This window comes from Chiloscyllium plagiosum, chromosome 5, assembly GCF_004010195.1.
Source record: "Chiloscyllium plagiosum isolate BGI_BamShark_2017 chromosome 5, ASM401019v2, whole genome shotgun sequence".
Classification (NCBI taxonomy): domain Eukaryota; kingdom Metazoa; phylum Chordata; class Chondrichthyes; order Orectolobiformes; family Hemiscylliidae; genus Chiloscyllium; species Chiloscyllium plagiosum.
The window spans coordinates 47,737,887-47,751,121 of record NC_057714.1 but is presented as its reverse complement, the minus strand read 5'-3'; the positions used below and the strand labels follow the sequence as shown (position 1 = coordinate 47,751,121).

The window sequence follows — 13,235 nt, the reverse complement described above, 5'->3', positions numbered from 1 at the left end:
TAGTGTTCTGATACAGCTTCATTTGTGTGTGTTGGGATGGTTGCTGGTGCAGTTAAGTATTTGGTCAGTGTTTGTCGGTTTTCTGTTTTGTAGTTCTCCCTTGTCCTTTCTTTCGACTGTGACGTCCAGGAATGCTAGTTGTTGTCGGTTTCTTCCTCCTTAGTGAACTTTATGCCTGTGAGGGTGTTGTTGATGATGTTAAATGTCTCTTCTATCTTGTTTCGTTTTGTGATGTCAAAAGTGTCATCTACGTGGCGGACCCAGATTTTTGGTTTGATGGTTGGTAGGGGTGTTTGTTCTAGTCTTTGCATTACCGTTCAGAAATGACAGCCAGACTACTAAGACCCCTTGGAATCCTAGTAGCACACAAACCCACCAACACTCTCAAACAAAAGCTAACAAACTTAAAAGACCCAGTACAACCCATGGACAAAACCAATGTCATCTACAAAATTCCATGCAAGGACCGCCACAAACACTACGTAGGACAAACAGGAAGAAAGTTAGCCATTAGGACACACGAACACAAGCTAGCCACAAAAAGACACGACCCTCTCTCCCTCATAGCCCTACACAAAACCTACAGCTCAGTGAGCAAACCTACACCCTAAACCTCAACCTGAGCTACAAACCTTCACAAACCTTGCAATAAGAACTTGTGTCATATGCTTAAAGAAGGACCTATGAATTAACAAAATGGAAGAGACAAGATAACTTGCCGTTGTACTCCTTCAGGCAGAGAAGCTGATGAGGCGCCTGACTGAATTGCACAAAGTTATGAATGGGCACAGATAGGACAGTTAGGAAGAAATATATCACTTTTGTGAAGGGACCAATAACCAAGGGACTAAGTTTTAAATTAAGGAGCAGGTAGCCTGGAGGGGATATGATGAAAAAAATCATCATCTGGGGGAACTCACTGTCTAAAACAGTAGAGTCAGGGACCCTCAAGACATTGCAGAAGCATTTAGATGAGCATTTGAGAGGCCACATCATACATTGCTACGAGCCAGGTGCTGGAAAATGGCACAATATATCAAAAAGCCTTTTTCTGTGCTCGAAAGCTTAGAGATAAAGTATAGACATTAAACATTGAATTTAATGCCACATGTCAAAGCATTGATGTTGCTTCTTCATTCTAACTTCTATTTGCTGAGCATGGCCAGATGTTGCCATGCAGCTGCACAACTTGAAGGAAATGTTGTTTATGAATGGCATTTTAGTTCTGATGAAGCTCATTCCAATTACTGGATGAGAACACAGCAGATTGTTCTTGGTGACTGCATTGAGGTTAACCATGCGTAGCTGCAGCATTGGTGTAGAGCAAAAATGCTGAAATCAATTGCCAGAAATTAAAATTCAACACTCTAGCTACAAAGCAAATCACATATTACCACTGACAACAGAAACAGCAACTGCTGTGAAAACAGACCACAACTTGGAAGAGACACCTTAACGATTGCCATTCATAGATTATCCATTAGAATAATTTCAAAATACTCACAGATTCCTTCTTTTGGTAATAACTGATCAATGCATCTTTGAAAGCCTTTGTAACCTTCAGAACAAAACTTGCATCATCTTCACTTTTTATCTGAAAGCTTTGCTGTAAATAAACACAAAATTACATTTCCCCACTTCACTCAGGAATAATAAATTATTCAACTTTGAAACAATTTCTTGTACAGTTGGGAATTCAGTAACCAGAACTAGTCACAGTAATCCATATGTGACTTCCTCCCACTGGTGTAATTGCTCAGCTTCTTTTTCAGGAATACTATCGCCTGAAATACCATTCAGCAGGCTGAGTGTAACACTTCAAAGAGATTGTTGATTTAAATTTATTCTAAACCTACAATGTCTAAATCAATACACATAAGGAAATTAGGAAATGGCAGACACATTGAACAGAAATTGTGTGCGCCTTCACTGCAGAAGACACAAACAAACAGAGCAGAAATACTTGTAAATAATGCACTGCAAGGCAAGGAAAAACTTAAAAGTACAATTACCAGGGCAAGGATGCTGAGAAAATTATTCGATTGAAAGTCTGACAGGTCACCACAAGTTGATGGACTTCATCCGAGCATCTTGAAAGAAGTGGATGCGGAGATAGCAGATGCATTTGTTTCAATTTTCCAAAACTTCCTTGACTCAGGAAAGCCAAAAACATGGGGCAGCACAAAAGACCTCATTACACAGGAGTCCTTTCCCTTTACAATCATGGATCTGGCATTTAGCATGTTGCATTCATCAGTTCTGAACTAGAGAAGGTTAAGATAGTTCATGGGCTCCATATAGAGTCAGAGAGATATACAGCATGGAAACAGACCCTTTGGTCCAACCCGTCCATGCCGACCAGATATCCTAACCCAATCTAGTCCCACCTGTCAGCACCTGGCCCATATCCCTCCAAACCCTTCCTATTCATATACCCATCCAAATACATCTTAAATGTTGCAAATGTACCAGCCTCTGCCGCATCCTCTGGCTGCTCATTCCATACACGTACCACCTTCTGCATGAAAAAGTGGCCCCTTCGGTCTCTTTTATATCTTTCTCCTCTCATCCTAAACCTATGCCCTCCAGTTCTGGACTCCCCAATCCCAGGGAAAAGACTTTGCCTATTTATCCTAACTATACCCCTCATAATTTTATAAACCTCTATAAGGTCACCCCTCAGCCTCTGATGCTCTAGGGAAAATAGTCCCAGCCTGTTCAGCATCTCCCTGTATCTCTGATCCTCCAACCCTGGCAAAATGCTTGTAAATCTTTTCTGAACCCTTTCAAGTTTCACATCTTTCCGATAGGAAGAGGTCCAGAATTGCACGAAATATTCCAATAGTGGCCTAACCAATGTCCTGTACTCAATACTCTGACCAATAAAGGAAAGCATACCAAACGCCGCCTTCACAATCCTATCTACCTGCGACTCCACTTTCAAGGAGCTATGAACCTGCACTCCAAGGTCTCTTTGTTCAGCAACACTCCCTCGGACCTTACCTAGGGAGTATAAGTTCTGCTGAGAGTTGCTTTCCCAAAATGCAGCACCTCGCATTTATCTGAATTAAACTCCATCTGTCTTCTACCTTTGAGCCAGTTCTGTATCCAAATGGCTAGTTCTCCCTGTATTCCACGAGATCTAAGCTTGCTAATTAGTCTCCATGAGGAACCTTGTCGAATGCCTAACTGAAGTCCATATAGATCACATCTACTGCTCTGCCCTCATCAATCTTCTTTGTTACTTCTTCAAAAAACTCAATCAAGTTTGTGAGACATGATTTCCTACGCACAAGGCCATGTTGACTATCCCGAATCAGTCCTTGCCTTTCCAAATACATGTACATCCTGTCCCTCAGGATTCCCTCCAACAACTTGCCCACCACCGAGATCGGGCTCACCGGTCTATAATTCCCTGGCTTGTCTTTACTGCCCTTCTTAAACAGTGGCACCACGTTTGTCAACCTCCAGTCTTCTGGCACCTCACCTGTCACTATCAATGATACAAATGTCTCAGCAAGAGGCCCAGCAATCACTTCTCCAGCTTCCCACAGAGTTCTCGGGTACACCTGATCAGGTCCTGGGGATTTATCCACTTTTAACCGTTTCAAGACATCTAGCACTTGCTCCTTTGTAATCTGGACATTTTGCAAGATGTCACCATTTATTTCCCTACAGTCTATATCTTCCATATCCTTTTCCACAGTAAATACTGATGCAAAATATTCATTCAGTCTCTCCCCCATTTTCTGTGGCTCCACACAAAGGCCGCCTTGCTGATCTTTGAGGGGCCCTATTCTCTCCCTAGTTACCCTTTTGGCCTTAATATAGTTGTAAAAACCCTTTGGATTCTCCTTAATTCTATTTGCCAAAGCTATCTCATGTCCCCATTTTGCTTTCATGATTTCCGTCTTAAGTACACTCCTACTTTCTTTATACTCTTCTAAGAATTCACTCGATCTATCCAGTCTATATCTGACATATGCTTCCTTCTTTTTCTTAACCAAACCCTCAATTTCTTTAGTCATCTAGCATTCCCTAAACTGTGCAGGCTATAGTTCATTTTTTTCAGGGCGCTCCTTATGTTTTGCCTCCACTTCAACCCTAACCTTCTGATCTTTGGCCACCTGCTGAAGAGGAGGAGTCTGTCTGCATACTGCCAGCAGATCAGCGTTCTCTCTACGAGACCTCTATGGCCAACAGCAGTTTGTGGAATGGTTGTCTGATCCTATGCCTGCCTCCCTTTTATGGTTACTCTTATGCCAGCATGGTTTTAGAGCACACTTCAAGCATTCTGTGACCAATGAACATTACAGGAGCTGTAGTGCATGAGGGCCCCCCTCCCTAAAATATAATTTCAATCAAAGTTTTCTTTAAAATAGTCTTTTATTATGTTGCCCCTCCAGTTTATTCGAAATAATGTCTTGAAAAAGATTATAAAGAGAGTCAGCTGAGACATGTGGGGTTGTAATTAGGAAAATAAGACTGCAATTTACTTATTTTAGAAGTAAACATTAATTCTGCTGTAAATATTAATAAGCTGTTAATAATAATGTAAGAAATCGCAATGGAGATTGAAGGGAGATGCTACTGTGTAGATGTCATTCTAAGTCTAAGAGCTTAAATAATTCAGCATATACTGAAGAAACAGGTGATTTTTAAAAGACCAGAGACTTTTCTTGAGCAATGTTGAACGCTTATCCTCTTCAGAGACAACCACTACAATAACAGATGGCGACAGTGAAATAAAGACCCAGCTGCAGGAGAGATCACTGGGAAAGCTTCAACAGCAAGAGAAAGCAGCAGGGAAATTATTGAATTAACTATCCAGGAACTGAAAAGCAACTGGAAGCACTGAGAAATTAAAAAACATGGGAAGCAATCTCCAACGAAAGAAAGTCATGCTGGAGACCCTATAGTTATTGGAATATTTTGGGCATGTGACACTGCAACAACCAATTGAAAAGTAGAAGAACTGGTGCAGATGATTCACTAGTTACAGCAACACTGCAGGGCTAGCAGCCAGACCACTTAAGGACTATTAAGGAACAGAATTGTCTTGATTCATATTTCACTATCTGGCTTGGATCTATTTAACTGTCATCTCCCAAATGTGTTCCCATCTTTTCCAGAACTCCATGTTTCTAGGAGGTTTCCCTGCTTGCTACAGGACCAAACAGCTAAGTCACAATGATATTCTTCTGACAGTGACAGTGACATTTCCTTCTTGACCTGGTTGCAGCCTTTGACAGGATTGACCATTGCAGGAAGTTGGAAGGGCCATTCACTGACATCCAAGGGTGTGACTGCTTTCACGTGGTTCTACTCAAGAGAATGCCAGACAAGGATAGAGAAGCAAGTGGTGTACTTCTCTATGAAACTAAACCAGTATCAGAAACAGTTGGAAAGACAGTTCTTGAAATTACTGTTGACTCTTCAACAGTTCTTGAGATTACAAAGAAACAATAATTCACACTGATTATAATCCATAAGTTTTCATTGAGAAGTTTAAAAATCGGAATGCAAAACTATTCAGATGGAGTCTTTTGTTGCAACCATTAACTGTGAGGAGGGACATAAGAGAAGTTTGCATTGTTGTTGGATAAGTAGCAGATAAAATTCATATTGGAGAAGTGAGAGATCATAAAATTTGGTAGGAAGAACATAAAATAATATAAAATAACAGGTACAACTCTGAAGTGGGTGCAGCAGCAGAGGGACCTGGGTCTGTGTGCGCATAAGTCATAAAGCAAGGCAGGACTTGTTGAGAGAATAGCAACAGGAAACAATAATTCCTGTGCTCGATTCATATCGGCGTAGCATAGAGGAGCAAGGAGGTAATATTGAATTTACACAAGACTCTAATTCTGCCTCAAGAGCTGAGTATTTCATCCAATTTTGGATGACATAGTTAGAAAAATGCAAGGGCACTGGAGAAAGCAAAGGAGAGATTTACTGTAATGGTTCCAGGCATTAGGAATTTCAGTTGTGAAGATAGACTAAAGAAGTTGAATTGCTTTTCATGGAGAAGATAAGGCTCACAGGGGACCTGGTTGAAGTATTCAAAATTCTGAGGGGTCTGGACAGAGTAGGGAAGGAAAAAATGTTCCCATTTGTGAAATAATTGAGAATGAAAACACACAACTTTGAAGTAATTAATAAAAGAAGCAAAAATGATGCGTGGAAAACCTTATCATACAGCCATGGTTAGGTTCTGGAATGCACTGGCTGACAGTGTGGGGGAGGCAGGTTCAATTTAGGCATTCATAAATGAATTAGATAGTTGAAATGGAACAATGTATAGGGTTGCTGGAAGACGACAGGAATAAGCAGCTCATTTGGACAGGTGACATAGGCACAATAGACAAAATGACCTCCTTCTGCGCTGTAACAGTTGTGACATAACTAAGCTAAACATTACAATAAGTGTTATATTGCTACAATATTATTTTAAAAAGTTTGTATTTTGAATTATAGCAAGTTAGCTTCAGCTCCCTACTGAACTTTATTAAAGACAGGCAAACTGAATTCAAACTCACCAAATAGTTATAAAGCTTCTTTCTTTTACTATCAATCACATCAGGAAAACGTGGTGGCTGGGAATAATCACCCTTCAAGATGGAAAAAGAAAACTCATGAGTTCACAATTGCTGTATAAATAATTATCATTGAACATATATTTAATGTTCATTACAAGTTGGAAGAACAACTGGTACAAAAGTAGATTTGATAGAGACCTGGATATCAACTCTCTTATATTTTCAGTAGTTGATTTATTTTCCCAAACCGTCCAACTAAATAGCCCGATGAACGTCTTTCAAAATATAAAGAAAAGTAAATTCTTACATTTATATTATACACTTCAGAAGTGACACATTCCCTTCCAAATAGTATCATCCACAGGAGAACGAAATCAGCAGAACAAGTAACAGTTTCTATTTGAAACTTTTTCTCAATACTGCTGCTACTTTCATGGATGGCTTAAAAAAAATTCTAATACAAGTGTAAAACATATATTACAAATAAATGCATTACATGTGTTGTAATTATGACAGGGAAAAGTTTTAAACAAAAGCTGTAATCAAGAAAGCTCTTAAGCCGATCTTCAAAACAGAGAACATAAAAAAAAGTTACAAAAGATCTTGATATAGGTACAGGATACTATAAATGTGAAAGTGTTCCATCTCCTAGCAGAAACGTAAATTCAATTTTAATCAAGTTCCATGCCGATTTTGTATTAGGTTTCTTCAGGCATTGAGCAAACACAGGTAGCAGCTTAGAACAGCAGATTTTGTCTAATATTAACTTTGTTCAAGGGAGCATCTCATTTATTTCAAGCAAAATTTTGATTTCAGGCCCCTGTAACACCGCTACAAATACCTTAAAAAGTGACACCTTGCATAATCAAGCATAACTAGTCTTTAAAGGTTATATGATTCATGACAGAAATTTCCCTGATAATCAAAATTAGTTAACAAGATTTCTGAGATGGGCATACATGATAAAACCAGTATCCACTTCTTGGAGTCTGGTGAAGAAGCTGTTGCTCTTCAGGGAAGATAGTTTAAATGAATTTGACAGAGGAAAGGGAACTAAGACAAAGGAGAGAAGAGAAACAAGTTGCATTAAGAATTGGAAATTAGAATGCATAGAAAGAGGAGAGCTCAGACAGGGAAGAGATGCAAAGCAGACGAAGGAAGAAATCTTGCACATAAACACAGGGAACACAGCAAATAATGGTGAAGAGTTCAGGCCAAGGTTATAAATGGCAATTATGTTAACTGGCAATAACTTCACTCAACTGAGAGAGTAATGAAAATTCAAATTTCAAAGCTACAATGTATACAGGACATTTCTGGAAAGAATAACAGAAGTGGAATATTGATCAAACAGATATTATTACAAAAAGGATAATGTTTTTGATGATTCAAGAACTTTTTATTTGACTAAAGGAGAAAGGAGGAAATGGGTGTAGTCATATTTTGTTTGCAAGCGAGATTATTGGCAATTAAGTGCCAGCTTTTGCTATAACCCTTCCAACTAACCACAATTACAGGACATCAGCCATGAAAGTCTGAAGTTGTGCTCTGTCACTCAGGGTTCTGACAGATTGTGCTGTGATTCCTCCAAAAATAAGCTATCGCTAAAATCAGCGACAATTTCAACTTCATGCCCTTATAAAGCCATTACAAATCCCTTAAAAAGTAACATCCGGCTCAATAAAACATAACTTGGTTTTTAAAGGTTACACAATTCATGACAGAAATTATCTAGCAACATTGCAAACAACAACAGATTCAAACTTTATTTAATATATCTTCAGAATAATTTAATTTCTATTTTCACCCCTTGCGCATGTCCTAATCTTCATTGTGCTCTGTAAAACAATACTTCAAAGTTAATTAATTTCAATGCTTTTACTTCTCTATTTAGGGTGGAGAGTTTAATTTAACTCCTTTAATGTGATTGTATGCTTGGGCATCCTTACGATATTGAGAAGTTGTATGTTGTGGATGCCTGGTAAATAGTACAGCAGTTTATTATAATACAAGGCATTAAAGGTGAATTTCTCACCACAGAAACCAACAGATCTATCAGCAAGCCTTTTTTTTTATTCATTCACAGGATGTAGGTGTCACAGGCCAGGCCAGCATTTATTACCCATCCCTAAATGCACAGAGGGCAGATAAGTATCAAGCATATTATTGTGAGTCTGCAGTCACAAGCAGACCAAACCAGGTAAGGACAGCTGTTTCCTTCCCTAAAAGGATATTAGTGAACCAGAGGGGTTTTTTTCTGGCAATCAACAATGGTTTCATGGTCACCATTAGACTCCGACCTCCAGATTTTGGTTGAATTCAAATTCTACCAACTGCCATGGCAGGATTTGAACTCAGGTCTCCAGAACGCAGGATTAACTGTCTCACAATAATCACACTAGGCTCTCCCCACCCTGCTTTGTTGCTGACTGCAAAGCATTGTCCAACACGAATAATCAAATAGCTGCAACATGATTCAGAAATCTGCAAGCAAATTTCATAAAATTTCTAAAACAGTGTAGTTTAGTGGGGAAGTTCAATTACTCCAAAAAAGAATGGAGAGAAAAGAATAAGAGAAACAGCATGAAGGTCAATAACAATGAATCATTTCTGATATTTGTATGCAAACATCTTGATCCGTATATTTCCAGCTCAACAAGAAAAGAAACACTTCTGAATTTATTTCTAGGAAATGAAGTTAGGCAGATGGGACAATTTCAGTGGGAGAGCATTTGGAAAATAGGGATAACATCATCATTAAGTTTACAGTAGTTAAGGAAACTTATCACAAGCAAATACTAAACTGGAAGATGGATAATTTTAATGTCTTGAAAAGGGATCTGCCATTTTGGACAAAAATAAAGATCAGCTAGAATATCAGTAAAATGGTTAATAGAAGCTTCAGGAGAACATCACTATAGTACAGATGAAACACTGGGTGAGGGGGAACATCCTTACTGGGACAGCATGCATAATTTCAAACTTTGAAGATGTCAAAATAGTTAACTGTGAAGAGGATAGTAGCAGATTTCCATAAATGAGTGAGAGAGACACATATGGCAAATGGAATTTAATGCAAAGGTATATGAAAATGACATCATACCAGATCATAAGACTGTTCTCTCATTAGAGAGATATGACTGGTGGTAGTTGAACCTGCTTCAGATGAGGGGAGAGGTTGAGAGACAGAGATCTTCATGATAACCTCAGCCACTGCAGGCATTAAACCCATGCTATTGACAATATTCTGCATGTCAAACCAGCTGTCCAGCCAAATACATTTTGTAGGAAAAATGAGGAATGGCAGCATTAACACTATACAATCTGAAATGGGATGCTTAAAACAAGGCCTTGAGATGTACATAGATATATTCTGAAAGCTGGTATGAAAATTTAGTTCCTTGTGAACAGAAGCAGCTGTGATCCTAGGCTTCATGGAAGGGTCTTCAAGGTTACACCTCATTGAACACAGGGAGAACTAGCCACGGATACAGAAGTAGCTCAAAGGTAGAAGACAGAGGGTGGTGGTGGAGGTTCTTTTTCAGAATGGAGGCTGTGACCAGTGGAGTGCCATAAGGATCAGTGCTGAATCCTCTACTTTTCGTCATTTATATGAATTATTTGGATGTGAGCATAAGAGGTATAGTTAGTAAGTTTGCAGATGACACCAAAATTGGAGGTGTAGTGGACAGCGAAAAAGGTTACTGCTGATTACATTGGGATCTTGATCAGATGGGCCAAAGGGTTGAGAAGTGGCAGATGGGAGCTTAATTTAGAGAAATGCGAAGTGCTGCGTTTTGGAAAAGCAGCTGTCCAGCACATTAATGAGGCCACTTTTGGAATACTGCATGCAATTCTGGTCACCTTCCTATCAGAAGGATGTTGTGAAACTTGAAAGGGTTCAGAAAAGATTTACAAGAATATTGCCAGGGTTGGAGGATTTGAGCAATAGGGAGAGGCTGTATAAACTGGGACTGTTTTCCCTGGAGCGTTGGAGGCTGAGGGGTGATCTTATAGAGGTTTATAAAATTATGAGGGGCATGGGCAGGGTAAATAGACAAAGTCTCTCCCCCGGGGTGGTGGGAATCCAGAACTAGAGGGCATAGGTTTAGGATGAGGGGTGAAAGATATAAAAGCAACCTAAGGGCAACTTTTTCATGCAGAGAGTGATGCGTGTGTGGAATGGGCTGCCAGAAGAAGTGATGGAAGTTAGCACAATTGCAACATTTAAAGAGACCTCTGTATGGGTATATGAATGGGAAGGGTTTGAAGGGATATGGGCCGGGTGCTGGCAAATGAGACTAGATTGGATTGGTATATCTGGTCAGCACGGACGAGTTGGACAGAGGGTCTCTTTCCATGCTGTACATCTCTATGACTCTATAACTGAGCATAAAGGGAAGGACCTTGTGCTCAATGGTTATAATACATGGCTTGATCACGCCTGAAAACTAATGTGCCCAAGTCAGAGAACCACATGATTTAGAAGGCTATCAAAACGTTTTAAAAATATTGGAAAAGGAGATTGACAATAATGATGCTTTAGAGTTGAGACTAACAAATTTTAAATAGAAATGCTCAGAATTCTATTAGTTTTTGACAGAATATATTACTGCAAAAAGAACTGGGGAAACATTTGAAGAAATAAATTACAGATAGTTATGATGATCTAGAATACACTGGCAGAATTGCTGAAGGAGGAAAATTCACTAGAAACATTCAAAAAGGACTTTGAAACATATATATTTGAAATGTAAAAATGTATAGAGTTGTGGGCAACTACTGGGAAGAACGAATTAGATAGCTTTTTTAAAATAAAAATGCCAATGCAGCAATGATGGGTGAAAGACCGAATTCTATGTTGTATCATTCAATAAAAAGGTTAATTTAACAACAAAATGATTTAAATTCAAAAACTGAAATTGCTGGAAAATCTTAGTAGGTCTGGCAGTATCTGTGGAAAGAGTTAGCATTTTGAGTCCAAATAATCCTTTTTCAGAATTGAAAGGATTCACCCAATTTCTGAGAAGTTGGCAACTATTTGATCCATAAAACAGTGGCCTACCTTTTTCTGCATCCGGTGATCAGATTTTCTGCAGCATAAACAGAAAAAGTTTAGTAAACTTGATTCTTTGGGACAATTTCACTAATTCAGGTACAAAATGAACAAAGTGTTAAAAACATTTAAATAGTGAAGAGCAGAAGGCAAAAACTAGAAATGTTTCAATACAAATAATAAAGCTGGTCGCGTATTGTTCATGTAGCACTGTGTAAATGGCTGACTAAATTTAACAATTCAGAAGTTCAAAACAGAGTAGCAAGTTTAGAAACTAGACAAATCATTTGGTCAAACTCAGCAACATCTATGTGACTTTAGACCTATGTTCTCACAGTACTACTCATTTTCTTTTCCCAGAAAATAAAGCTACTACTATTTTTTTAAAACATGAACGTTTGATATAATCATCTAACTGCAAGCAGAAATAGCAAATTCCTCAGCAGACAGTTGAACCAATGATTTTATATGCATTCTGTTAGCCTGACCATGAGAAAACAAGCAAATCATCAGCTGCCTAAAATAATCTCACTGTGTCACTTAACCCTCCGGAAATGCTCGGGGACAGAAGGTCAAGCACGAAGGAGGAATTAAAGTTTATCCTTATTAGTCAGGAAACTGTATTAAGAAAATTGATGGGATTAAAACCCAGCAAGTCCCCGGAGCCTAATGCTCTGCATCCCAGGGTACAATGGAAGTGGCCCTAGAAATTGTGGATGCATTAATAATCATTTTCCAGCATTTTCTATAGACTCTGGAAGAGTTCCATTGGACTGGAGGGTAGCTAATGTAACCCCACGATTTAAAAAAAAGGACAAAGAGAAAACAAGGAATTATAAACTGATTTGCCTGACATCGGTGATAGGGGAAATGCTAGAGTCAATTATTAGGAATATAGTAACTCAGCATTTGAAAAGCATGACAGAATCTGTCCAAGTCAGCATGATTTCACTAAAGGGAAATTATACTTGAAACATTTTGAAATTTTTTTGAGGATGTGACCTGTAGAGTGAAGAAGGGTGAATCATTGGATGGTTCCGTATCTGGACTTTCAAAAGGCTTTTGACAAGGTCTCACACAAGACATTAGTAGCAAAGTTAAAGTTCATGGTATCAGAGGTAATGAACTGATGTGGATAGATAAATGGTTGGCAGACAAGAAGCAAAGAGTTGGAATAAACAGGTCCTTTTCAGAGGGGCAGGCAGTGATGAGTGGCATACTGCAACATTCAGTGCTGGGACCCCAGCTGTTCACAATATACATTAATGATTTGGATGAAGGAATTGAATGCAATCTCTCCAAATTTGCAGAAGACACTAAGCTGGGTGGCAAAGTTCACTGTTAGGATGATGCTAAGAGGCTGCAGGGTGACAGGACAGGTTCACTGCGTGGGCAGATACTTGGCAATTGCAATATAATGTGGATAAATGTGAGGTTATCCACTTTGGTGGCTAAAACAGGAAAGCAGATTATCTGAATGGTGGCAGTTTAGGAAAAGGTGAGGTGCCATGAGATGTGGGTGTCGTGGCAGAATACTTGCTGAACGTTAGCAATTAGGTGCAGTAGGTGGTGAAAAAACCAAATGGCATGCTGACCTTCATAGCGAGAGGATTTGAGTAGGGATATCTTGCTGCAGTTAT

General features: G+C 39.0%; 1 protein-coding gene across 18 annotated transcripts in view; it reads right to left on the bottom strand.

Annotated features, from left to right (window-relative positions):
* The window catches only part of LOC122549861, a 70,586-nt gene that overhangs the window by 10,715 nt on the left and 46,636 nt on the right, over window positions 1–13,235 (bottom strand). For all 18 annotated transcript variants that reach the window (XR_006311684.1, XM_043690000.1, XM_043690006.1 and 15 more), the window contains 3 exons: window positions 11,605–11,632; window positions 6,540–6,611; window positions 1,505–1,606 (listed from right to left, as the gene is read on the bottom strand). Coding sequence is in view for 17 of the 18 variants with exons in the window: in XM_043690000.1 (XP_043545935.1) it covers window positions 1,505–1,606; window positions 6,540–6,611; window positions 11,605–11,632 (202 nt within the window). In the remaining variant the exon portion in view is untranslated. The remainder of the gene's footprint in view (window positions 1–1,504; window positions 1,607–6,539; window positions 6,612–11,604; window positions 11,633–13,235) is intronic.